This window comes from Herpailurus yagouaroundi, unplaced genomic scaffold (genome assembly GCF_014898765.1).
Source record: "Herpailurus yagouaroundi ecotype Mexico unplaced genomic scaffold, PumYag 184, whole genome shotgun sequence".
NCBI lineage: Eukaryota > Metazoa > Chordata > Mammalia > Carnivora > Felidae > Herpailurus > Herpailurus yagouaroundi.
The window spans coordinates 38,573,577-38,597,179 of record NW_024412415.1 but is presented as its reverse complement, the minus strand read 5'-3'; the positions used below and the strand labels follow the sequence as shown (position 1 = coordinate 38,597,179).

The 23,603-nt window shown below is 58.7% G+C and overlaps 1 protein-coding gene across 1 annotated transcript; it reads left to right on the top strand.

Moving 5' to 3' along the window:
• The first annotated feature begins 936 nt into the window (after positions 1-936).
• Positions 937-22,990, top strand: SEMA7A (semaphorin 7A (JohnMiltonHagen blood group)). The gene is made up of 14 exons (XM_040493251.1): positions 937-1,151; positions 14,352-14,503; positions 15,043-15,084; positions 15,410-15,502; positions 15,726-15,810; positions 15,930-16,040; positions 16,695-16,834; positions 17,406-17,590; positions 18,431-18,539; positions 18,624-18,822; positions 21,258-21,385; positions 21,574-21,728; positions 21,935-21,996; positions 22,305-22,990. The coding sequence occupies exons 1-14, from the start codon at positions 983-985 to the stop codon at positions 22,664-22,666; spliced, it is 1,992 nt and encodes a 663-aa protein (XP_040349185.1). The 5' UTR covers positions 937-982; the 3' UTR covers positions 22,667-22,990.
• Positions 22,991-23,603: the final 613 nt, after the last annotated feature.

Sequence of the window (23,603 nt, the reverse complement as noted above, 5' to 3'; positions counted from 1 at the left end):
GAGGAGACCCCCTCATAGAGGGCAGCCACGTGGCTCTAAGAGGATGAGCTGATGGCAGAACTGCCTGGACTGTCCACCCAACTGCAGAGGGACTGGGTCTGGATCCTGCCGGGCATCATCACTCAGTCATCAGGTTGCCTGCTTGGCTGAGCCCTATATGCTTTGGGGGCGGAGACTCCCTAAAGCTGGTCTGACCCTGCCTCCAGGACAAGGAGTCCTGGGAATGCAGGAGGCTCCCCTCTCTCTACTTGGGAAAGGGGACTTCTTAATTACATCCCCCTCCACTCACATGGAAATGAGTTTGGATTTTCTGAGCATACACCAGCTGGCTGGGGGGAGGCAGCCCAGAAGGCTGCTGGTTGGGAAAGGGAGGAGAAGGGAGAGGGGAGGGAGTCAGGCCAAGATGAAAATTCCACGTTCTCACGGCAGAGCAATGATGGGGTGCTGAGTGCTCCCCACAGATCATCTACTCCTCTGCCTGTTTTCCCCCAGGGGAAAGCATCTTGCTCCTCCATATAGTCTCCGAGGGAACCATGTACACGCAAGCTAGCCTGTCCTCTGAGAACCAAGCTTTCAGGGGCCAAACCACTTAGCTGGCCATTAGTGCAGTTACCTGGTCCATGCCCTAGGAGAGATGCTTCCCGACTTCTAGGCCAACCCTTTCATGGGGTATGGGGGAGTGGATTTCAGGCCCAGAGAGGGTACAGGGCCTGCCACCGATCAGAGAAGTCCACGTCTGTCTTGTCCCTGGCGGTCCGGGTTCTCCCCTTGGAGTTGCCCTGGAGAGGGTGGCGAAGGTTCCCCAGCTGCGGGCACTGCGCCCCCCTTGGGCAGCAGGGAGGCGAGAAAGGCTGCGGGGTGGGGAAGCGGGGAGGGAGGGTGGGGTCAGGAATTTGACTCCGCCTCCTTGCACTGGGAGCAGCCTGCGGTCGGGCGCTGGCTCAGTCTCGGCTGCTCGCCGCTGTCGCTCCCGGGCTGCGGGATGACACCGCCTCCGCCCGGATGCGCCTCCCTCGGCGCCCCGCGCGCCCGCGTTCCCGGCCGGCTGGCTCGGTCTTGGCTCCTGCTGCAGCTGCTGCTGCTGCTCTGGACTGCCGCCGCCACCCAAGGCCACCAGAGGAGCGGACCCCGCATCTCCGCTGTCTGGAAAGGTAGGTGGCGCCGCGCGGCCGGTGGGGAAAGGGAACGGACGCCGCGCGGGGCGGGTGCAGAGTGTGCGGCACCGGAGGGAGTGCGTGCGCTGCGCTGCGGGTCCCGGGCTGTCCCCGCGGGGAGCGTGTGGGTCTGGGTGAGTGTGTGAGTGTGCGCGCTGGCACGCTGGAGCGGCTGTAACGCTGCGGCGAGCGAGCGGCGGGGGCCGGAGCCCCGGCTAAGTCGCTCCAAGTCCGCCCCCAGTCGGGAACCGCAGCGCCGGGGCGCAGGGGAGGAAGAGGGCCCCTCTCTCGGCCGAGAGGCATTCTCGGTCCTCCAGCGCTAGGACCTCTGTACAGGACCTTTTCTTCGGCCGGGACCTCCACCCAGGTCTCCTCTTCTTGAGCTGCGGGCTCCGCTGTCGCACGCAGCGCAGGCTGGGCCGGCAAGGGGGGCGCGGACCCCTTGCCGCCGCCGCTGCGCTCCGGCTGCGGGAACAAAGACCCCGCTGCCTGCCCCCGCCCCCGCCCCGGCCCCGAGCGCGGGCCGGGTAAAGGGGTGGACACCCAGTGGCGAGCCGGGACAAGGTGCGGTGCGGAGGCTTGGGGCACCCGGGCGCTGCCTCTGCAATGCCAGGACCGGCCGCTCCCCCCTTGTCTGCACGTGGCAGTTGTCATCAGGAATCGGCGCCAGCTTGGGGGGCAGTGCCCATTGGGTGGGGCACGGACGTTGGGACCCCCAGGTGGCGGATCTGGGGAGGGAGTGCAGCTTTTAGGCCTCGATAGATATGTGAACCGGGGGACCAGAGTCTCCCCCAGGGGCGCCTCACTTTAGACCCCTGTACAATGGGTCAGAAAGCCGGCTTAGGTGGGGTTTGAGTCTTTCTGCTGCCAGGAACTGAGCTCCCCTCCCCTGCATTGCACACAAATGCTTCCCCGCCCCTAGACCGACAGAGCTCTGTCCTCCAAATTTGGCGGCACTGCAGACTCCCTGTGGTGGTGGTGGACTCGTAGTGGGGGCTGGGGGACTGGGGGACTGGTCTGGTCTGGCCCTGCTGGAGGCCCTTTGATGCCTGAGGCGGTTTGCAGGAATTGCCAGAGCCTGAGCATTATCTGGGGCAGGTATTCTTAGCAGAGAGAGGAAAAAATCCCACACACAAAACAAGTAGCCTGATCTGCAGCTGCAGCGGGGGGAATGTGACTTGCCCAAGGTCACTCCGCAGTGTGTGAGCTCACAGTGCAAACTGGGGGCTCTGATCTGGCACAGGACCAGGGCTATTTCTGAGTTAGGGAGGGGAGAAGGATTTAGGCAATTTTTTGGCCATAAAGGAGGGACTCTGGGGGCCAGTTCTGCTACCCAGCCAGAGGTATTTCTGGTAGGAGTAGAGCAGGAAGCTGGACCTCTGGTCGCCTATTCATGGTGGACACCTGCCCACCCCTCAGTCATACGAGCTCCAGCCCAGGCTTTCTCTGCATTGCCAGCATCCCTGCCTTGACTCCGTCCCCTTGGCTGTCCTGGACAGCACAGCATTTGGGCACTCTGAAAAGGGCAAATGGCCATATCTGAGTGTTCTGGAATCTCCCCCCTGCACCCAACCCCTTGCATTTGGCTCTGCTTGTTCCTAGCCCCAAGTCTTCCTAAGACCCCTCCCCCTATACTTAATGCGCAGCCACATCTTAGCACTTAATGTGAACCTCCACGTCTTGGGCACTTAGTCCCCACCCTGGGGCTATTTAAAGCTGCTTTCAGTCCTCTTACCCACTTTCAAAGCTCCCAGCCCAGCTCCACCTCTCCCCTGCGCGCAGTTCACAACTGTACCACAGAGGCCCGCATTGGCCGTGCCCTCTGCTTCATAATGCACTATTGATCCCTACTGGGATCTGCCACCCCCTCACCTATCTTGTCCAAAGGCAGTCTTTGCTCATCTGCACCAGTGCCAGGCGCCCCACTGGCCAGACGGACCCTGCCATCCGCCTATCCCCCAGGCCCACCAGCTGGTGATGGTATGCCTGGCTGACAGCTGTCTCCTATTTCCTGTGGGGTGACACATGGCAGTCGGACAGGAATGGGTTTGGGCAGGGCAAACAGGGGAGTAGGCTGAGAAGAGGGCCCTCCAGCCTTTGCTGTAGGCCAGGTCCCTGTCTTGCAGGGGTTGGGGTGCTGTGGGAATTGACTTCCATGAATGACTAGGTCAAAGATAATGGTAGTTCTGGAGCCAGTTTTTTTTTTTATGAAGCATAGACTAGAGTTTTAGTTTTAAGCCAGGATAGGTGCAAGGACTGGAGTGGATACGGAGGGTTCTTCTCTGTCATTTATTTTTTGTTGCTTGGTCTCCTAAGCCTCAGGGAAAGATTAGATCAGGGAGTTCTGAGAGATTCCCAGCCTGCACTTATTGGGAAGGCTGATGCCTCTTCAGCCTGATGAAGGCCCGGCCAGGAGAGAGAGGACTGTGTCAGCACTGACCTGCTGGGTTCCCTTGAACTCTGCATCTGTCTCTGACCCTCAGAGCTTGCCAGATCAGGAAGGGCTCTGGAGATTGTCCTCTGAGGGCATCACTGACACATGAACTGGTCACAGATGCCAGGTGTGAGCCTTACCTCCCTGCAAGCAGGGGCTAGAGGAGATTGTGTTGGCATGCTTAGGTAAGCTGTGCACCCCTCTCCTGTTCCATCTCTGCTTGGAGGAGATGGAGAAGCCCAGGAAGGTCCTGACCCCCAAGATCAGAGGTGAGCCAGCATGAAATGAGAGAAACAGTGCCCAGTCTCCAGTCTCCACCTGCCCAGCTGGTTCTGGGCTCTCCCCTGTCCAATTAAACAACAGGATGTTATTGTTGACTTGGTGGCTGCTGGGGGAGCCATTGTGGGGCGACTCCCCAGGGCAGGGGGTTGTTGTCACCTCCTCCAGGAGATGAGGTCACGGCTGGGGCTCCCCAAGCATCAGCATTTCCAGTGGAAATCCTTGCCCCCTTGGGGACTTAGATGTGCTCATCACCTTCAAGGTGAACTCCCTCTGCAGAACCAGGGAAGGGGGGCAATTCCCAGGAGGAGAGGGGGGTTTCCTAAGCTGGGAGAGCTGGGAGAGATGCACGGTGATGTCACCGGGAGCATCCTGCCAAGCTGTGTGGCCCCTCTGTCCTGGATAGTGAAGATTCTGAGAGTAGGCTGGGGTGGGGTGGATGCTGGCACGGGCTTAAGACTATACGGCTTGGAGAAAAGAGATGGGAGGTCAGGAGCCTGGCTCTGGTCCTAGCTCTGACCTGGTTTTTGTGTGACCTTGGGCACGTACATGCCTTTTTCTGAGCCTCAGTTTCCTCAAATGTCCAAAGTGGGCGGAAGGAGGGAGGAGCTTATATTTATCAGAGTGCGAATTCTCTGGGATGGGCAGAGGCTGCGGTGGCCAGTTCAAACCTTAGCGGTGAGGAGGAGAAATTGAAACCTGGGAAGTCAGGGGAAATCCTTGAGTTCTGTGTTCTTTCCTATCTTTTTCTCTGGTGAGCTGAAGGCTGTGAATCAGCTGGAGGAAGTGGCTCATTGGTTTGTGGTCTCCAGGGTGGACATAGTAATTTAGCGTATTTGACATTTGCTGGGGCCAACCTTGTATTGGTCTCAGGGCAGGGCTTGGGGACCCAGGGATGAGACAGTAGACAAGTTTGTAGATTTCTCAGGGTAGATGGGGAGGCAGACAGGCAGGTCAGCCTTCAGTTACAATAAAATGTGGCAGGGCCTGTAACAAAGGGCAACTATGGGGGTTGAGGAGGTACCTAACCCAGTCTGCCCAATCAAGGAGGGCTTCCCGGGAGAGGTGGTAAGTTGGGATGCCAGGAGGAGTAGAAACCAGCGTCGGAGGGGAGGGACAGGAGGAAGTACCTGGTGTGACATAATTTCATAAACTTGCAACTAGGACCAGGGAGAGGAGAGGAGCTGAGTGGGTGTCTCCAGGAGGGAGACGTTGAGTTAGCCAGGGCTTGGGGGCTCCAGGAAGGTTTCTTGCAGGAGGGGACATCTAAAGTGAGCCATTTGACCTTACACAGCCAGCAGGAAGAGGGATCTGGCAGGGAAGGCCTCCTGAGTGTCCTAGCTCCCTGATGGGAAGCCAGGGCTGGGTCCAGGGAGACCAGAGCTTTCTGCCTAACTCCTGACTGCCCAGGTTCTGCAGATGAGGCAGCCTGTTCCTCACCAGAGACTCTCCCTGTGGGGAAGATCTAGGCCCTGTTGCTGAGGGCAGCATGCCCTTCCTCTGACCAGCTTTCCCTTCCAGGAGAAGGTCACCTTAGCAGGGGTAGGTCATTGGGCATAGGGGACGTGGCAGGTGTGGGGCAGAATTCTGGGCACCCAGGAGAAGCAGGGAGAACTGGGTACCCTTCTTTGTGGGGGGTCGGGTCAGGGCCCCTAATGTGCAGGTGGTAAGCTGAGGCTTCAGCCAGGGGAAGGGGCCCAGCAGCCCGCAGAGGGCAGTGGTGGGAGTGGGTGGCCCCACAGTTGACAGCTGAGGCCCTAGCTGATGTCCTGTCTTCCACACCCAGCCCCGTGTCCCTTATGTCAGCCACTATAGGCGTCTGGCTATGTCACAAGAGACTGACCATACTTCCTCTGCTCTGTTGGCAGCTCGGGGGCCGGAAAGCTTCCCCTTCTCTTAATTTCCTTTTTTGGACACGTCTGTCTGTCCCGTGAGGCCCCTCCATCCCTTCACGTTAATGCGCTGAACAGTTCACCTCGAATACACAGTGACAGAGCTACTGCTTTCCCCAGTGCTGCGTGGTGGCCGGGCCCCATGCCTACCTTGTCTCCCACACATCTTTCCTCACCGCTCCCCAGCGCCCATGTTTTCCTGCCTCGGGGCCACTGCCCTGCTTGTCATCCGCCCCAGCACCCCATTCTCTTCCTTTCTGCCATTTCTGTCTCACTTCCTCCAAGGAAACTTCTTGAATGACTCCAACCCACACAGCCTGATGGGACAGAGCTTAGGACATCAGAAGACAAATGCCAGAGATCCACACATTCCCTGACATGTTCCACAGATGGGGAAACTGAGGCCAGAGATGACAGAGACTGGCCCAAGGTCACCCAATGACATAGGCAGAGCTGGGACCAGGACTGTATCTTCTGCCCAAGCCTGCTCTTGGCCTCCCTTCACTTGTCTGTCTGTCTACATGCTCTTTCCCCAGGCTTGGGGCTCACTGAGCACTTTCCTCCTCGGCCAGCTCGGCTGAGCCCAGACTCTTCCGGCCCCAGTGCTTTCTGCTCCCAGGAGCCCCACTGGCCATGACCATCTTCCCTTCAGGACTTTAGATTGGGCCAGCTCAATGTGCCTCCTCTGGTCTTTTCCTCAGGGCAGCTGGGCCTCAGGTCTTGAGGGCAGGTTGATCTGTGTCACGGGCTAATCTGGGTTTAACTGTCACGGCAGCCTGGGATTAGGCTGATCCTACCCTGCCTCCTGCACCCCTTGCTTCTAGTCAAGGGCTTGGGCTCTGTGCTAACACCCCCAGGGGCAGCCCTCACTGTGGAGGCAGCCAGCACCTGCCCCCGTGCCTAGGTCTGTGCAGCTTCTCTAGGGGAGAGAGCAGAAGAAGGCCCAAGGGTTTGCCCTTGGGGAGCACACAGGTGCCTGGAGAGGTGGGCCTCCTGCCTGGTTAGGGAGGGCACCTGGGAGATCTGGAACCTGTAGGTGTAGCCACGGACTGTGACAGGAGATGAGAGCAGGACAGGTCAGTGTGGGGTGAGAGGAAGAGCCAGACTGAGAGCGAAGGGCAGGTGTATGTGGTGGGGGCAAGGTGGGGCGCAGAGAACCACTCATGTTGTTTATCTGCTGGGCCCAGGGCTCTGAGCCAGCCTGGTGAGGAAGGAAGGTCACTGTGATAAACTAAGCACGCTGTCAGCGGCTCAGGAGCCTCATCCAAGATGTTAGTTCCTCCGACGTGGCCTACTACCCCAGTCTGCCCCTCCCTACTATCTAAACTGTCCCTACTTGCCCAGCCCTGGCCTTGGCTTGGCCCAGGGCCCACAGAGCGAGAGGAAGCCTGGACTTCACCTTCAGGACCCCACAGTCCAGGTGAAATCCCACCAGACAGGTGATCTGAGAGAAGATGGTGTGTGCCAGATGGTATATAGCACAAGGTCAGAGGGAGGACAGAGCAGTGAGGGCTGGAGCAGTAGGGAACACTTCCTAAAGCCAGGGAGGTTGAGACCAGGTGTTCAAGGACAGGAAAGACCATGTGCACAGACAGAAGGGGAAAGGGCAATCAAGGTAAAGGAGAGCACAAGCAAAGGTGCGGAGGAGGGAAAGAGCCTTGGCAGAGATGAGCAGACATGGGCCTTGACTGCCAGGTAGAGGGGGAGGGCCCTGCTGGGTAGGCAGTTGAGAGTCATGGTGGGTTTTTGAGCTGAGGGGTCAGGGGTGGAGGCGAGTGTTTTTGGTTGGTGCCGGTTGGGTAGGAACCTGGCTGGACAGATAATAAAGAAGGGTTCATGAGCATATCCTGCCCTTCACTGTGGTCTGCCTCAGGCTCGACAGTGCTTTCTATTTTGGGTAGAGATCTCAAGAGATTTATCTTCCTAATTAGTCATGCTGGTCAGCACTCAGTGCTGTGCTGCACCCCCAGATCCCTACCACCCCACCCCACACCCCTAATCCCTGGTGCCTCGGGTCTGCACGCCCACGCTCTTACACTCTCTTTGGGGCATTGCGGTCAGGCCTTCATGGGTCAAGAGGCCTCTGACCAGGCTCCACCCTCTCTGCCCCCCAGTCTTCTCTTTTGTGTGGGAGGCACTGGCCTGGAAGCTTCCAAGGGCCCTTCTATGGAGCGCAGTGCTTTAAGCACAGATTCCAGAATCAAGCTGCCCGAGAGTCAACCTCCATCACTTAACAGCTGTGTGATCCTGGGCGGGTTACTCAAGTTCTGTGTCTCGCTGAGCTCATTATAAAATGGGGGTAGTAAGAGATCCCACCTAAGAGTTCAGTGATGACCAAGTGCGTTAATTTATCTACAAATCACTTAAGAATAGTGCCTGGCACATAATAAATGCAGTGGAACAGTTTGGTGGTAGGAAAATCACTGTTGCCATCACTGTCATTCTCCTCCTTTGACATTCTGATTTCTGACGAAATGCAGCCCTGGCAGCCGGCCCCTGCCAGCTCTCCCTTACTGGCTCTGCTGGGTGCCTGCCCTTGCTCTTTGCCCACTCCCACCCTCCGACTGGCCCAGGCTAAGAGTGAGCTGGGGAACCTTCCGTTTCTCAAGTCTTCCCATCGTGTCTGCCTCCCTCTGCTAGGGTGATGTAGCCACCTCTGCCCTCTCCCCCACCTCTGCCCTGGCTCTGGGCCCAAGGGCAGGCCCTATGCCTCTGCCCATCCTCTCCTTTGAAGGTTAGTTGACCTTGGCCTTACTCTGGGGCTTTTGGAACCTGCTGGGCTGAAGAGCAGGCGGAAGGTGGACAGGACATGATGTTCATCCTGGGTTTCCTGCCTTCCCTGGCCTTGGAACCTCCTCCCTGCTCCACATAGGCTTTGGTGTCAGACTGGCGCCCCCACAGCTTGCTGGCCACACTGCCCTTTCCCCTGAAGCCTTGGCCCCAGCTGGTCTCCCCACCAGCCAAGCCTCTGGCCCTTTGAGCACAGTGGCATGGTGCAGAGAGCGCATGGCCCTTGCCGGCTTGGAGGGGCCTTAGTTTTCCTGTCTATAAAATGGTACAGGGGCACCTGGGTGGCTCAGTGGGTTGAGCGTCTGACTCTTGATTTTGTCAGCTCAGGTCATGATATCGAGCCCCTCATCAGGCTCCATGCTCAACATGGAGCCTGCTTGGGATTCTGCACCCCCCCTCCCCCTCTGCTACTCTCCTCCACTCTCTCTCTCAAATAAAAAAGTAACTAAAAAAATGGGGGTGCACACACTTGACTTGCCTTCGTTGCAGGGTGGCTGGGGAATTTGGCAGGCTAGTTGATGGAGGCAGAAGGTGAGGTTGGCTTCTTCTGCTACCCCCACCTCCATCCAAAAGCTGTCTCTGACCTTTCCAGGACTCGTAATCCCACCTTCCCCAAAAGGACCTGTGAACTCAACCCTGACTGTTTTGTGATTTGTCCTGAGAACCATGAGTGGGTCATAAAACCTAGATGGTAGCAGGTACCAACCTCTCCAATTCATAGAGAAGGAAACTGAACTCAGGAAGGCCCTGGTCACAAACAACCAGCCACCTGGCTTCCAAAGGGAGCACAGGCTTCTTGGAGCCAGGACTGAGCCCACACGTGAGATACGTTCCCCTCCCCGCCACAGCTGACCTTGGTGGGTGGGAGGATGTGCCCCTTCAGCCCAGCACACAGCTCACTGTTCCTATGGCTGATGAAGACAGGCAGACCTGTCACTCCGCCATGAGCTACGTACCACCTCAAGGGCCTGCCAGGCAGCTGTCTGGAACATTGCTCTGTCCTGTGTTACCAGATCTCCAAGAGCAACCATCACTGCTCCTTGGCATGGGCTGGGGCCACCCTGGAAACTGGGCTTGTGGATAGGAACGGCTTCTCCTGCCCTCATTCCTGGCCATATCTGGAGAAACAGAGATGAAACACTTGTTCATTTGCACTCATCCCAGTGGAGGAGTTTCCCTCCGCTGATCTGACGCAGTGCTGCGTTTCCCCATTAGTCACTCCTTAGGGTTTGAGGCCTGAATTACTAAAGGCTCCCGAGAGATCAGGGCTCACCTGGAAAGTGGGCGAGTGGGTGATTCCCTTCAGTTATCAGGTTAGCAAGTTTTCACCTGGTGGTCAGGGAGGGAAGGATAGGGAGCAGGAAATGACCGAGGGAAGTAGGAAGAAGCAATATACAGTGCTTTGTAAATCAAGAGGCTCTCAGGGAGGTCCGGGCTGTGGTCCTGGAGGGCTGGAGCTGGTGATGGGCACCGGAAGCCCTGGGCTGTAGCCTGGCCCTACCTCTGCCCTCCTTGCCATGTGTCTGGCCTCTGTGCCCTCTCAGCCCAGTGATTGTTCAGATCCTCTCTCTTCCACCCTGACCTGTGGGGTATGGGTTGCAAAGGGTGGAGAGGCTGCATGCTAATTCTTGGACTGCATGTGGGGAGGAGGACTCCCTCCTCTTTCTCAGCCACGTGTGTGTGGTATGCGAGGGTGTGAGGTGGGCCTGACAATGCAGGGTGGGGTGCCGTCGTGGGAGGATGTGGCTGGGTCCCCAGTCAGAGGTTGGCCTGGCTCCTGCTCCGTGCCCCGGCCCCCCAGGCTGCCTGACTCAGGCATTCCCTGCTGCGTGCCCACATTCCTGCCATTCTCAGAGCCTGCCTCAATGCCCACTTTCAAAGGGCTCCCTGAGGTTAGCATTCAAGGCCCTTTGGGTCAGTGGGTCAGGTTGGAAGGCTGTCCCTGCCTTGTTGCTCCCTTCATGGACAGCAACATCCCATACATTCCAGCCCCAATTCTACCGTCCCCTTGGGCTGCCCCCGTCTTTCATAGGCAATGAGGATATGGGGACAGTGGGGACCAGATGGTGACAACACACAGAGTGAAGGAGAGGAGGAGCAGTACCTCTCCAGGCCAGCCTGCTTTAGGAAAACTCAGCGCGTGTGAACCCCGGACTTGCCCCAGCCCATGGGCCACTGGGACTGTGGTAGGAGGGTGGTGGCTCCAAGAGCAGTCAGGTCTGATTCTTGCCAACAGCATCTTGTCTCCCACCCCCAGCTATCTTCTTGACCCTCCTTTCTGGCTGGGGCTGGGCCTTGCAGCTCCTGCCACTGTGAGGAGGGAGGGGACTCAGGGGGCTTTCTGGGTCCAGAAGGAGCAAGGACGGTGTGGGTGCCTGGCCCACCTTTGGGGCCATGCCCTCCCCATGTGCCCCTAGCCCCCTCCCCTGCCTGAACCCCTGGTTATTCTGGGAGCTTTTAGCTACCACTTAGTCAGCCACTAATGCGTCAGGCCGGGGAGTGAGGGGGGAGACACGGTGCCAGACGGTGCTCCTTTTAGACATCCAGGATGGGAAGCAGAGGGGGCTGGTCAGGCAGGGAGAGAAAGGAGGTGGGGGATGCTGGAGGAGGGGAGGTTTCCCCAGCTTGGCCCTGCAACCCTAGCCCTGCTCCAAGGGCGGAGAAGGCAGCAGTGGACACTGATGGGCAGTATCCTTGGGCTTCCGTACCTCCCCTCCACATCACGTTCTGGACCTTTTGGTCTATGTACCCACCATTCAGTCAGCCTCCCCACCTTTGCTCAGCTGGTTCCCTTGTCTGGAATTCTCTTCCTGCCTGTTCCTGACCCACGTAGCTTTGATCTGCCTCCCCCAGCCCTATGGATTCACCGGGAAGCAAAAAGATGCATTTAAGGATGTGACACTTGCTCACTTGGCTGGGTCTTTTTAGGGGCAACCTCTGGGCTTGCTCAGCCCCTGCATGGGCGGAGCCTTGAATGCCGCCCCCTCCTTGACCCAGCTCTCTGTGATGGTGCCATCGGGCCATGGGTCCTGGCTGTGAAGGCTTAGTGCTGCCTTCACTTCCAGGCAGCCCTCCTGCCCCTGAGCCCCCAGCCCCCGCTCCTGTGACCTGAACAAAGCTTCCTTTCATGTATTCATCGAGCTGCTGCCGCTCAGACACTTCCCGGGCACAATCAGGCCCTTTGAGGGCCTCGGGCAGTGCGGGAGCCAGGCTGGGGCAGGGGTGGAGAATGGGCCAAGGCCTCGAGCTGGTGCCGTCCTCCCCATACACATCGCCGGGCGCAGACTGGGGAGGGGTAGGAGCCAGGGGGTCAAGGGAGGCAATGCTGCCAGCCCCTGTTTGTTCTTCTGCAAAATGGGGCGAGTAGTCCCTTGCTTCCCCCCAACCCCGGCTGCTGCAGCCAGGATTTAAAGGGAATGGGGCGCAGGCTTGCAGATCTGTGCAGGACTGCCCTGGGCCTGGTGCTGCACCCAGCTGTGGGCAGCCCTCACCCTCCCTCCCATTGTGTCCTCAAAAGTACTTCATGAGCAGTCCTGAGTTCTGTCCCAGAACAGTTTTGCGTGAGATCTGGGGAGGCTTGCTTTGGTATGGCCATCTCGCTTCTGTGGCTGGATTTTGGTGTAGGGCCGGATCTCCCCCTCAGGCCTTGCTCTCCAGGGCTGGGCCATGCATCTCCCATCAGGCTTGACTCCCCAGGGCAGGGCTTTCTTTCCCCCATCAGACTAAATTCCCCACGGCAGGACCGTGACCCCCAGACAAGAGCTGTCCCTCAGGGGCCGCTCGGGTGCCTCTTTCCCAACCACTAGAGCTGTGTGTGATTGGCCTTGCAATCCCCTCCTCTGAGGCCAGTGTGGCTTGAGGGGTAGGATTCCAGGGGCTTGGGCTCTCAGGGCCCAGCCTGTCTCCAGACGCAGACAAGCAGCCTTCCCTGGCCATAGCTGGCTAGGGAAGTGGGGGCGGGGGTGGGGTGGGGTGGGGGGAGGCAGTGGCTGCAGACTGTCTGGATCTCTGGCTGGCTGCCGGTAAAAGGGGAGCCAGAGAGCTGACCCCAGCACTTTAATTTTACCCCAACTGAAAAGGCGGGGGAGCCCGGGGGCTGAGACCTGCCAGCCATGAGCCTTGGCCAGCACCACGTCCCCACAACCCGGTGCAGAGCCGGGGTCTCAGCCCTGCCCTGCACAGCTGGGGCTGAAGGGGTGAGCCTGGGGTACGATGAGGCCTGAGCTGTGCTGAGCTGCTCTGGCTGTGTGTGGGGTGCCCCGGGAGAGCCAGGGGAACCTGAGAGCTGTGAGCTCAGCACTTCTCTGTGGCCCACGGTGTTGCATCTCTCTGAATGTCCCCCCCCCATCCCCCCACCCCCCGCCCCAGCCAATACTGTCTGGATAAGGCAGCTTGTCTTCCCTCCTAGTGTGACCTTGGACTAGTGTGCCCCCCAGGGGCCGAGTTTCCGCCTCTGTGCTGTGAGCCAGGCCACAGCTGAGGTGAAGACGGAGAATATCCCACTTCCAGGGATGATGTGACCGAGCAGGGAGGTAGCTTAGGGAAAGGGAGCGAAGGTATGGGTCACAGGGTGCACCCCCGTTGAAGGCAGAATCGGTGGGAATGGCTGGTTGGCAGCAAGAGGGCTCGGGGGTGGGGGCAGACTCAGGGAAATGGCTGTCCTCTCCTGTGGGGCTGTGGTGCGTCCTGCTTCAGGGTCTTGGGTAAGCTGGCTGCTCCTGAAATTGCTGCAGCTGAATAAACAGTGGTCAGGCCGCGCTCTGGGGTGAGGCCTCGAGCTGGTCAGAGGTGGGGAGATGCTAGCTGTGGCTGATTGCTGGGGTCACAGCCACAGGCTGTCCCATCCCTGTAATTTAGCCCTGCAACCAGGACAACCTCAGCAATGTCACCGGAGATGAGACGTCTCCTCCCTGGAGGCAGTGGCTACAGACGGTTTCTTTTTTGGGCAAAATTGTCCCGGTCAGCCCTTCTGCTTACTGTGCCCTGTGAAGGGCTCCCTGTCCCGGAGTTGCTGGGGAGAGAGGGCTGATCTCTCCCCACCGGGGTGAGCTGGCGGCCCTGTGAAACCAGACCAGAGCAGGCCAGGCCACAGAGCCCAGTTGGGGGCAGCAACGTGGGCTCTAGTTCAGTGCCTGCTACCGACCGTGTGACCTTGGGCTGCCTCTTTCTGGACTTCCATTTTCCCATCTGTAAACATGGGAAGGAGTGGACACTCAGATTCCTTTCTAGCTCTGATCTAAGTTGACCGGCTCACTAAGGGGCTGGGTGGGCGGGAAGGGGTTGCAGAGGGCTTCCCAAAGGAGGGGTTCGGGCTCTGACCAAAGTGATCCCTGGGAACCTTGACTCTAAGTGGGCTGCTTAGAGGCCCAGCTACCTGCAGGGGAAGGAGGTGGCTGCTTGCTCTGTCCTGGCGGCAGAGACGGGGAGCCCCGGTTCCTCCTGCCAGAGCCCAGCTTCCCAGGAAGAGCCGACTGTGTGTGCGTGTGCGTGTGTATGTGCGTGGTGAGTGTGTGGGGGGGTGTTTTTTCTCCCCAGGGGTCCCTAAATCCTGCCCTCATCCTGAGGTTACACATACTGTAGGACAGGGGCCTTGGCTTTGAGGTGAGGACAGCTGGTTGCTGGACCCCAGCAGGGGATCCCTCACTTCTCCCACTCGTGGCTCTGAGTCCTGGTACTGCCCCAGCCCAGACCCAAACACTAGCTGCCACGCAGGTGCTGATACGCCTGGCAGGGTGGGGAGGGTTGGGGTTCTTCCTGTCCAGGGCCCAGCCTCAACGTTTCTGCCAATTGCCTCCTCCTCAGGCCGCGCAGGGCAGGACTGGGTGGACTTTGGCCTGGCTGAGCCTCACACGGTGCTTTTCCACGAGCCCGGCAGCTCCTCCGTGTGGGTGGGTGGACGTGGCAAGGTCTATTTCTTCGACTTCCCCGAGGGCAAGAATGCCTCCATGCGCACGGTGAGCCTAGACCCCTCTGCCTGGACCCCTCTGCTGGCTCCAGGGACAGAGCTGAGCCCCTTCCTCCTTCCCTCCCCGCCCCATTTCTCTCATCTCCCCTCTGTCCTTGGTGAGGGGCCTCAGGGAATCCGGGGGAGCTAGCATCTCTTCTGAACAGGTCTTCCCCCCCCATTATGTTCCATATATGGTCCCTGCGAGAGGCTCCCTAAAGGTAGTCCAGATTGGTGTGGGCGTTGGGGCAGTGCGGAGAAAAGCCTGGAGCTATCCTCCTAGGCCAAGTGAGTAGTGCTGATGGGGGAGACCCAGTCAGGAAGCTGGGCTCCAGAGCCCTATGGCCCCGATCTTCTGAGATCTCTGGGCTGGCCTGTGAGCTCTGGGCTTTGGCTCTGGGTATCAGGGCAAATAGCCTGTGTGATCTTGGGTAAATCACTCACCCTAGTTGCTCATCTATAAAATGAGCTCGTCCTGAGGATGCATAGAAAGCACACACAGGCATGTTGCCTTGGCAGAATGGCCTAATGCTTTCCTCTCCCCTCCAGGTGAACATTGGCTCCACGAAGGGGTCCTGCCTGGACAAGCGGGTGAGTGAGGGAGAAGAGTACAGAGGGGAGGCTGACCCGCTTGGAAAAGGGACAGGAGTCCCTGAGAGTCTGGGGAAGGAGGCATGGCCCTGCCTCAGGAGCCACAGTCTGGGAGGAGAGAGGTAGCCCTGCCCCAGGATTCCCAATTCTGAAGGGAGACATGCTTCTTCACCAAGGCCCCCGTGTCCTTGCTGTTCTTGGGGCATTGGAGTCAGTGGCACCTCCTCTGCTCAGATCCGAAGCCTCCTGCCTCAAGACTGAGGGTCCTAGTGCTGGGCCTGCCGGGCCTCCAGCCAACATCTCTCTTTCCCTTTTGCCCGGGCAGGACTGTGAGAACTACATCACGCTCTTGGAGAGGAAGGGTGAGGGGCTGCTCATCTGTGGCACCAATGCCCGGCGCCCCAGCTGTTGGAGTCTGGTGAGAAGGCCCCTCCCCGTGCACCTGGTCAGCTCACCCTCGTCTGGGTGGGCTTCTGCCCCCACCACATTGGGAAGGAGCTGGTGGGGGGGGGGACTCTGAGGCTGGCCTCACTTTGCATCACATCCCTGGGAGGATGGGGATCGTGGCTGGGAAGCTGGCGCCCACAGGAAGCGGTGGCCATGGCATCATGTGCTGTCTGACCCTCCTTCGTCTCCCCCAGGTGAACGGCACCGTGGAGTCGCTTGGTGAAAAGAGAGGCTATGCCCCCTTCAGCCCAGATGAGAACTCGCTGGTTCTGTTTGATGGTAGGGCAGCTGTCTTGGGCTGGGGGAGGGTGGTCAGCTCTGTGTCCAGTGGCCCAGGTTCGGAGGAGGGACTTCTAGGAGCTGTCTGCCCTTACCCATGCCCCTCCCACCATGCCCAGGGGACGAAGTGTACTCCACAATCCGGAAGCAGGAGTTCAACGGGAAGATCCCTCGGTTCCGCCGCATCCAGGGCGAGATTGAGCTGTATACCAGTGATACCGTTATGCAGAGTGAGTCGGGTTGTGGCTGGGCTGTGGGGGCTGAAGGGGTGTGAATGCCCAGGGCAGTGGATGGAGAGCCCTCAGTTTCCATAGGAGGGCTCCCCAAGGGCTGCTGGGCCACAGCCCGCTCAAGAAACGGGGGGCAGGTACCCAGAGCTGAGGAGGTTGTCTTTAAGGGACCAAAAGAGACAATGGTGTGGAGGCAGGGTGGGCCCAACACCTTGGGAGCAAAACAGAGGAAGCTGCAGACCCAGCGTGGGGTCCCCAAGAGCCATAGTGTATCCCTCTGCTGAGCTCATGTCGGGGCCACACCTCCTCCTTCTCATTAGGGCTCTGCCAATTAGGCAGAAGTGACATAGGGGCCCCCAGGGACCTCCCCCCAGTCCCTAGGCATGAAGTCATTGCTCCTGGGCCGATGACATCTTTGTGGAAGAGGGCAAAACAAGTGTGGGGTGGGGGTGCAGAGTCTCAGGCCCCTTGGGCTGTTGGACCTGATGTTCTGAGTTTTAGTCTAGGTCTGATTTGCTCTGGGTTTGTTTGTAGAGACTAGGTGTGTGTGTGTGTGTGTGTGTGTGTGTGTGTGTGTGTGTACGCGCACAGAGTCAGGATGGGTCCTCCGGGCAGGCTCCCAGCCTCACATCCATTCATCTGTGTCTCTGGCAGACCCCCAGTTCATCAAGGCTACCATTGTGCACCAAGACCAGGCCTATGATGACAAGATCTACTACTTCTTCCGAGAGGACAATCCCGACAAGAACCCCGAGGCTCCTCTCAATGTGTCCCGTGTGGCCCAGCTCTGCAGGGTGAGTGTGTGGCCTAGTGGGCAAGAGTGTGTGTCTGAGCCTGAACAGGAGCAAGGGAATACATGCCTGGGTCAGGTGTGCACACGTGTTTCCATAAAGGAGTGCGTGAAATGTGCGAGTGAGTCTGGGAGTGGGATTGTGGGAGCAAATGTGTGTGCACGAGAAGGTCCATGCATCTGTACGTGGGCAAAGAGGGGGTCTCGTGCATGTGTGGTGGCGTGCAAATGTCTGTATTCATGCCGGATGTGTTTGTGTTCGTGAGTATGAACGTGTGTTTACACGTGTTTGTTTCACCTGTGTGAAGGTGCCAATCTGTTCTATGGGGACCTGGCACCCTTACCCTGCAGGTCCCCATTGCTGGCCCTGTGCCCTGGATCGGCTGGAGCCTGGCCCAAGGACCTGGCCTGAGAGGAGAGGCAGCTGTGCCTTGTCCCCTGACAGGTCCTGGCCCCTTTCAGAGCTCTCTTTCCTCCTCTGAAGCCTGGGCGCTGGCATTCCTGGTGGCAGGTGCCTCGGGTGTGTGCAGCAGCGTGGGCAGGTGCTGAGGGCCTCCTCTTCCTCACCCTTTCAGGGGGACCAGGGTGGCGAGAGTTCACTGTCGGTCTCCAAGTGGAACACCTTCCTGAAAGCCATGCTGGTGTGCAGCGATGTCGCCACCAACAAGAACTTCAACAGGCTGCAGGACGTCTTTCTGCTCCCTGACCCTAATGGCCAGTGGAGGGACACGAGAGTCTATGGTGTTTTCTCCAACCCTTGGTGAGTGACCTTCATGCTGGGGCTGGGGCTGGAGCTGGCGTTGGTTAAGAGGCTTGGGCTCTGCTGAGGAGAAGGCTGATGTGGCACGAGTGGGGACCCCAGGTTCAAGGGACAGGGCCGTTGCTGGGCATGGGGTGGGGGATAGCCAGTGCTCAGGGAGGTGCGTGCACTGGTGTGTTTGTGAGTCTGTATACGACGGGTGTGCGCGCACATGCCATGTGCATGCTCGTGACTGCGCCTGTGCCTGTGTGTCCACCAGCTATGTGCTCAGAGTGGGTGCTGGGCGCTGGGAAGAGGCTGCTGAGGCCTCTTAGGTGCTGGGTGCTATCACACCTGCTCAGGCATTGCCTGCGCCTGATAATTCACACCTCTTAATCACTCTCATTGATTGAAAACAAGGCAGGCAAAGGTGTTAGGCGGATGTGAGGAGAGTTGGGGGACAGGGTGGGGAGGCCAAAACCTTGCTCTGTTGCCCCTGGGCAGGTAGACCCAGCCAGGCTGGGAAGGGGACAGGCCTGTGTTGGGCATCAGTGTGCTGCCGCTGTGTCCAGCGAGGTTGGCGAATCACCCAACAGGAGTGCGTGTGTTGGGATTTCTCCTGCCCTGGGGTTAGCCTCTGAACTCAGTGATTCTGTGACAGAACACAGGTTGGGTGATTAGATTGTGACAGAGAGAAATTTGGTTAAACTTCCCTCTCTCCCTTCCCCCTTCCTCTCTCGTTTCCTCCTTCCTTCTCTGGTGTTTCATAACTCTCGGGCCCGGGCTTGCTGGGCTGGCCTGGGTGAATGAGGGTGGGTGGGTCCTGGGCCCTCCAGTGAGGCGGTCTCTGTGTCCCCCCAGGAACTACTCAGCTGTCTGTGTGTACTCCCTTGGTGACATTGACAAGGTCTTTCGTACTTCCTCACTCAAGGGCTACCATTCGAGCCTTCCCAACCCTCGGCCTGGCAAGGTAAGCTGTGACGCCCACCGTGGCCCAGGCCCCAGCCCCGCCCCCCAGCCACTTGACTAACCTGGACCTGTTCTCCTTGCCCAGTGTCTCCCAGACCGGCAGCCCATACCCACGGAGACCTTCCAGGTGGCTGACAGTCACCCTGAGGTGGCACAGAGAGTAGAGCCCATGGGGCCTTTGAAGACGCCACTGTTCCACTCAAAGTACCACTACCAGAAAGTGGTTGTCCACCGCATGCAGGCCAGCCGTGGGGAGACCTTCCACGTGCTTTACCTAACCACAGGTGAGGGGCTCCCCCAGGACCTTCTGGCCTGCTTTGTAAAAACGGATATGAAATGTATAGGGAATGATATCACTGGCATCTGGTTGGAACTTTATACTTGGAAGGAAGAATTGAGTGACCAAGAGCTGTCAGGTGTCAGTGTGTGTGGCTGTGGAAGGGAGGTGGGGGCAGAGGGAAGAGGAGAGGGTATCCTAGGATGGGAGGAGAACAAGCGTGGGGATTCAGAGGCAGAAATGTAGCGAGACCGAGCAAAGCTGGGCGTAGCTTTGGTCCAGATGTCTGACCCGGGGAAGGGGGTAGGAAGAGAAATGGAAAGTCAGGAGGAAGGACCTGGTCACTGGGATCCTGTGGGCCTCTGCTAGGCAGAAGGAGGAAATCAAACTCTCTCCTTGTCTTGGGGACCATGCAGGTGAGAGGAAACATTTGATGTGGGATGCCAAGAATTTAGTGAGCCGTGAGGAGGGGCTTCCAGACAGCGGAGCCTTTGCAGAGGACCACAGAGGGGGCTTCCCCGGGGGGCAGTTTTCTGCTGAGCCAGCTCTGAGCTGAGTTTTTGGTAGCTTCTTGCTCCCAGGCTGTGGGCAAAGGGGGCTGCTGGGAGAAAGCATGGAGATCAGTGTTGGTGGGGCCACAGGCTTTCCTTGAGACTGAGTGGTGGTGCTGTGAGAAAGGGCAGTGTCTCCCCCAGGAGCCTAGCAGTCAGGGCCTCAGGCACCCACCCTCAGTTATTCACATCTCCCCCTCAATGTGGCTTCCTGCTATAGTTTCACTCTGTGGCCTTCTCAGGGCCATGGTGGCCTTACTGGTTGTTTGACACTCCTAGAGGCCTCCAGGAAAGGAAGTCCCCAAGGGGTCTGGCTTCTGGGTCCCGAGACCCCACTTCTTTACTCCTCCATTCATCCTGGCTACACCCATGGGCCCCTGTCCTTTCTCTGCTTGGCAGCGGCTGGCCTAGCTGCTGTGGTCAGCCAGGCGATGGCAGGGCATTGGGGTGTCGGAGAGGAAGGGTCACACAACCACAGGCATGGGAGCAGGAGCCAGGACCAGGAAAGCCGGGTTGGCTGTGGGCTCCCTTCCTGCAGACCTGGGAGGTGAGTGCACGTGAGTGATGAGGTCTTGGTGTGAGGGCCATTGGAGAGATGCCATGTTGGATCCTGCAGCAGGAAGGATTAGGGCCAGATGAGATATAGAACTTTCTGAGCCCTCTGCAGAGAGCAGGAGGCTCACCCATTTGGGAGAAGCTGTGGGAAGCAGTTATGGGGCTGCAGCAGGCAGTGTGTGCAAAGGCAGTGGCAAGGCTGGGGGCTTGTCAGGACAGAGGAGCGTCTGGCCACATCTCAGAGCCTGCGGAGGGGGGCCATAGACACATAAAGGAGAATCCTAGGCAAGCAATCATCCCATCATCTGACTGCTTTTTTGGGGCAAGTGATGCCCTGGGAAATTGGGAGGGAGGAATGGGGGAGGTAGGCTATTCTAGAAACTGGGACAGCGGGTGAGGTGGGAACGGGAGGGCCCGGGGGTCAGGATGCCCATTAGTCCCTGACAGGTATGAATGGAGAGAGCGTGGCCTCAGAGGCAGGCAGCCTGGCCCTTTTTAGATCTAAGATTTTATAAAAATTAAAAAGAAAATCCCCTAAGATTAAATACAATGTGGAGTCCTGGATTGGATCCTGGAACGGACAAAGGACATTAGTGGAAAAACCCAAGAAATCCAAATAAAGTCTGTAGTTGAGGTAATAGTAATGTCTCAGTGTCGATTGCTCCATTGTGACAAATGTACCACAATTACATAAGACGGTAACGTTAGGGGAAACTGGGTGAAGGGTATTCGGGAAGTCTGTACTATTTTTGCAGCTTTTCTGTAAAGCTAAAATTACTCCGAAATGAAAAGTTTATTTAAAGAAAACATCCCCAAAGAGTCCAGGAAACAGGGGAATCATAGAAGGAGCTGAGGGGTGGGGTTCTGATGCCTCTGGGTTCCGGTCATCACCTGTGTGACCTTGAGCAAGTTGCTCAGCCTTTCTGAGCCTCATTTCCTCCTTTTTGAACTGGGAGGATAATACCCACCTCTTAAGGGTGTGGAGGATTCAACAACCGAAATGCTAATGCGCATGGGCTCCCACCCACAGGGTTTAGGCCCTCGGGGCTGTGCCTATAGGACAGTCGGCTCTGTGCCCCTGTGGACTGGTAGAGCCTTGGGCCTCCTGGGATGGCCTCTGTGGCCCAGATTTGGAAGCTTTCAGAGCTGCCCTCAGGCTCCCAGTCACCCTCTCCCCGCTTCACCCCACCCCAGTCCTGTGACCCTCGCCTGAGCCATGACTTCCCAGCCCTCCTCCACCGACTATCCCATTGGTTGGCGCAGCCAAGAGGGAGGCTGCCTGGCTCTGGGGATCTCCTGCCCACCGACCCGCTGACCCTCTGCCCCTCGCCCACAGACAGGGGCACCATCCACAAGGTGGTGGAGTCAGAGGAGCGGGAACGCAGCCTTGCCTTCAACATCATGGAGATCCAGCCCTTTCACCACCCGGCCGCCATCCAGGCCATGTCGCTGGACGCTGAGCGGGTGAGCCTCCCCACCCCACTGTATCCTATGGAGCTACCCAGCGATGGCCAGCTGAGGACAGAGCTCCTTTGCATGTCCTTTTAAGAGCCTCTGGGCCCCAGGGCTCAGAGCCTGGAGGGTAGCCTGGGGACTTAGAACTCTCTTGGGGCTGGGGGCCCTGGCCTGACCCAGTTGTGTTCTTCTTCTAGCGGAAGCTGTATGTGAGCTCCCAGTGGGAGGTGAGCCAGGTGCCCCTGGACCTGTGTGAGGTCTACGGCGGGGGCTGTCATGGCTGCCTCATGGCCCGAGACCCCTACTGCGGCTGGGACCAGGGCCGCTGTGTCTCCATCTACAGCTCCCAAGGGTACGTTGGCCAGGGTCCCTTGTTCCTGGGAGGAGGTGGACATAGGAGTGGGGGTGGCGTCAGTGGGCTGCAAGAGGCTTCGGTGCTGGGCCACAACCTCCTCTGAGTAGGGTGGGGGGGTGGGGGGTGGGGAACGAGGACAGGGATGGGGGGCCAGACCCGAGACCTCCTGTCCACTCAGCTTTCTCTTCCCCTTCCAACTCCAGGCCGGTGCTGCAGTCCATTAATCCAGCTGAGCCACACAAAGAATGCCCCAACCCAAAGCCAGGTACCTGATCTGGCCCTGCTGGGCCCCAATCTGCTGAGGGTGGCACAGCCCTGTCTGAGAGAGACATGGCCTGGCCCTGGGGGCCCCAGGCAGATGGGGCAGGACAGTCCTGCAGAGGGGGCCCTGTCGTATGGGAGGGTGGTTGTTGAGAGGGGGATGGTGAGGGAGGCAGGGGAGAGTGGGGAGGAGATTGGCACTGTGTTCATTTAGAAGCCTTGGCCCTGGAGACCCAGCCAGCAGAGGAGGATACAGTCTGCCCTGGGAGCCCTCGGCCTCTCCTCACAGCTGCCTCCCCCGTCCCTCTCCAGACAGGGCCCCACTGCAGAAGGTTTCCCTGGCTCGGAACTCTCGTTACTACCTGAGCTGCCCCATGGAGTCCCGTCATGCCACCTACTCATGGCGCCATGAGGAGAACGTGGAGCAGAGCTGCGAGCCAGGCCATCAGAGCCCCAACTGCATCCTGTTCATCGAGAACCTCACAGCCCGCCAGTATGGCCACTACCACTGCGAGGCCCAGGAGGGCTCCTACCTCCGTGAGGCTCAGCACTGGGAGCTGCTGCCCGATGACGGCGCCATGGCCGAGCACCTGCTGGGTCGGGCCCAGGCCCTGGCCGCCTCCCTCTGGCTGGGCGTCCTGCCCACGCTCACTCTCGGCCTGCTGGTCCACTAAGGTCCCCTGGGGCTGGGCATGACACAGGCTCCTGCAGCCTCAGGGGCACTAGAACAGTTTCCCATCCAGAGCCGGCTGGGCCCGGCGAGCTCCTTGCCCGATGCTTCTTCCAGGGGGACTGCATAACCTGATGAAGGACACCAGGCCTGGAGATGGCCAGCCGCAGGCGGCTGCCGGGCCCGAGCAGGCACGGGTGGCGGGGGCCACAGAGTGAAGGCGCTGACTGTGAAGCTGGGGCATTGGTGACCTAAGATTTTACCTTCTGGAGATTACTTTTCAAAAACTCCTCCTCAAACTTGAGTAAATGCAGTGATGTTCCCAGCCCAAGAGTCCATGGGCCAGAATGGGATTTGGAAAGGGAAGCTGGGCCCCAGGCTCTGGACCTTGGGGCTGAGGCCCGAGTCCATCGGACTCTCTATACGCAAACTGCCCCCTCCTCCTCCCTCCTGCCATGGCTGGGGGTAGCTGCTGTTCTTGTAGGCCCAGGGCTGCCTTCTATGGCTCCCTCACCAGCCCTGGGTCCCACTAGGCAGCCGTCTTGCATGTTTATTGAAGGATGTTTGCTTTCCGGACAGAAGGACGGAAAAAGCTCTATTTTTATGTTAGGCTTATTTCATGTATAGCTAATTCTGACTGCATCTGTATGAAAATACCAAAACTACATGCTGGGGGTGGGGTGGGACAGGGAGGGACTGGGGAAGGAATGGGCTGGGGTGGGGGGGTCCCAGTCTGAGGCTCCGGGGATGGGATAAGAGTCTAGGGACAGGCATGGGTTCGAGGAGAGTGGCATGAGCTGGCTCTGCCCTGGGATCCCAGTCTGAGGGGGGCATGGTCCCAGTCCCCAGTGTGGGGCGGTTATGGGAGGGGGTCGGGTGAGGGAGACAGGGGGAAATGAAGGAGAAACTGAGCCCTAGGTTCACCACATTCATATAGAAGG

What these genes read in the sequence shown, in the direction of transcription:
- SEMA7A (XM_040493251.1), top strand. Translation starts at nt 983, where the DNA reads ATGACACCGCCTCCGCCCGGATGCGCCTCCCTCGGCGCCCCGCGCGCC. An exon ending in CATCTCCGCTGTCTGGAAAG is followed by an intron (nt 1,152 to 14,351) that starts GTAGGTGGCGCC and finishes CCTCCTCCTCAG; the next exon opens with GCCGCGCAGGGCAGGACTGG. An exon ending in CCAACCCTCGGCCTGGCAAG is followed by an intron (nt 18,540 to 18,623) that starts GTAAGCTGTGAC and finishes CTCCTTGCCCAG; the next exon opens with TGTCTCCCAGACCGGCAGCC.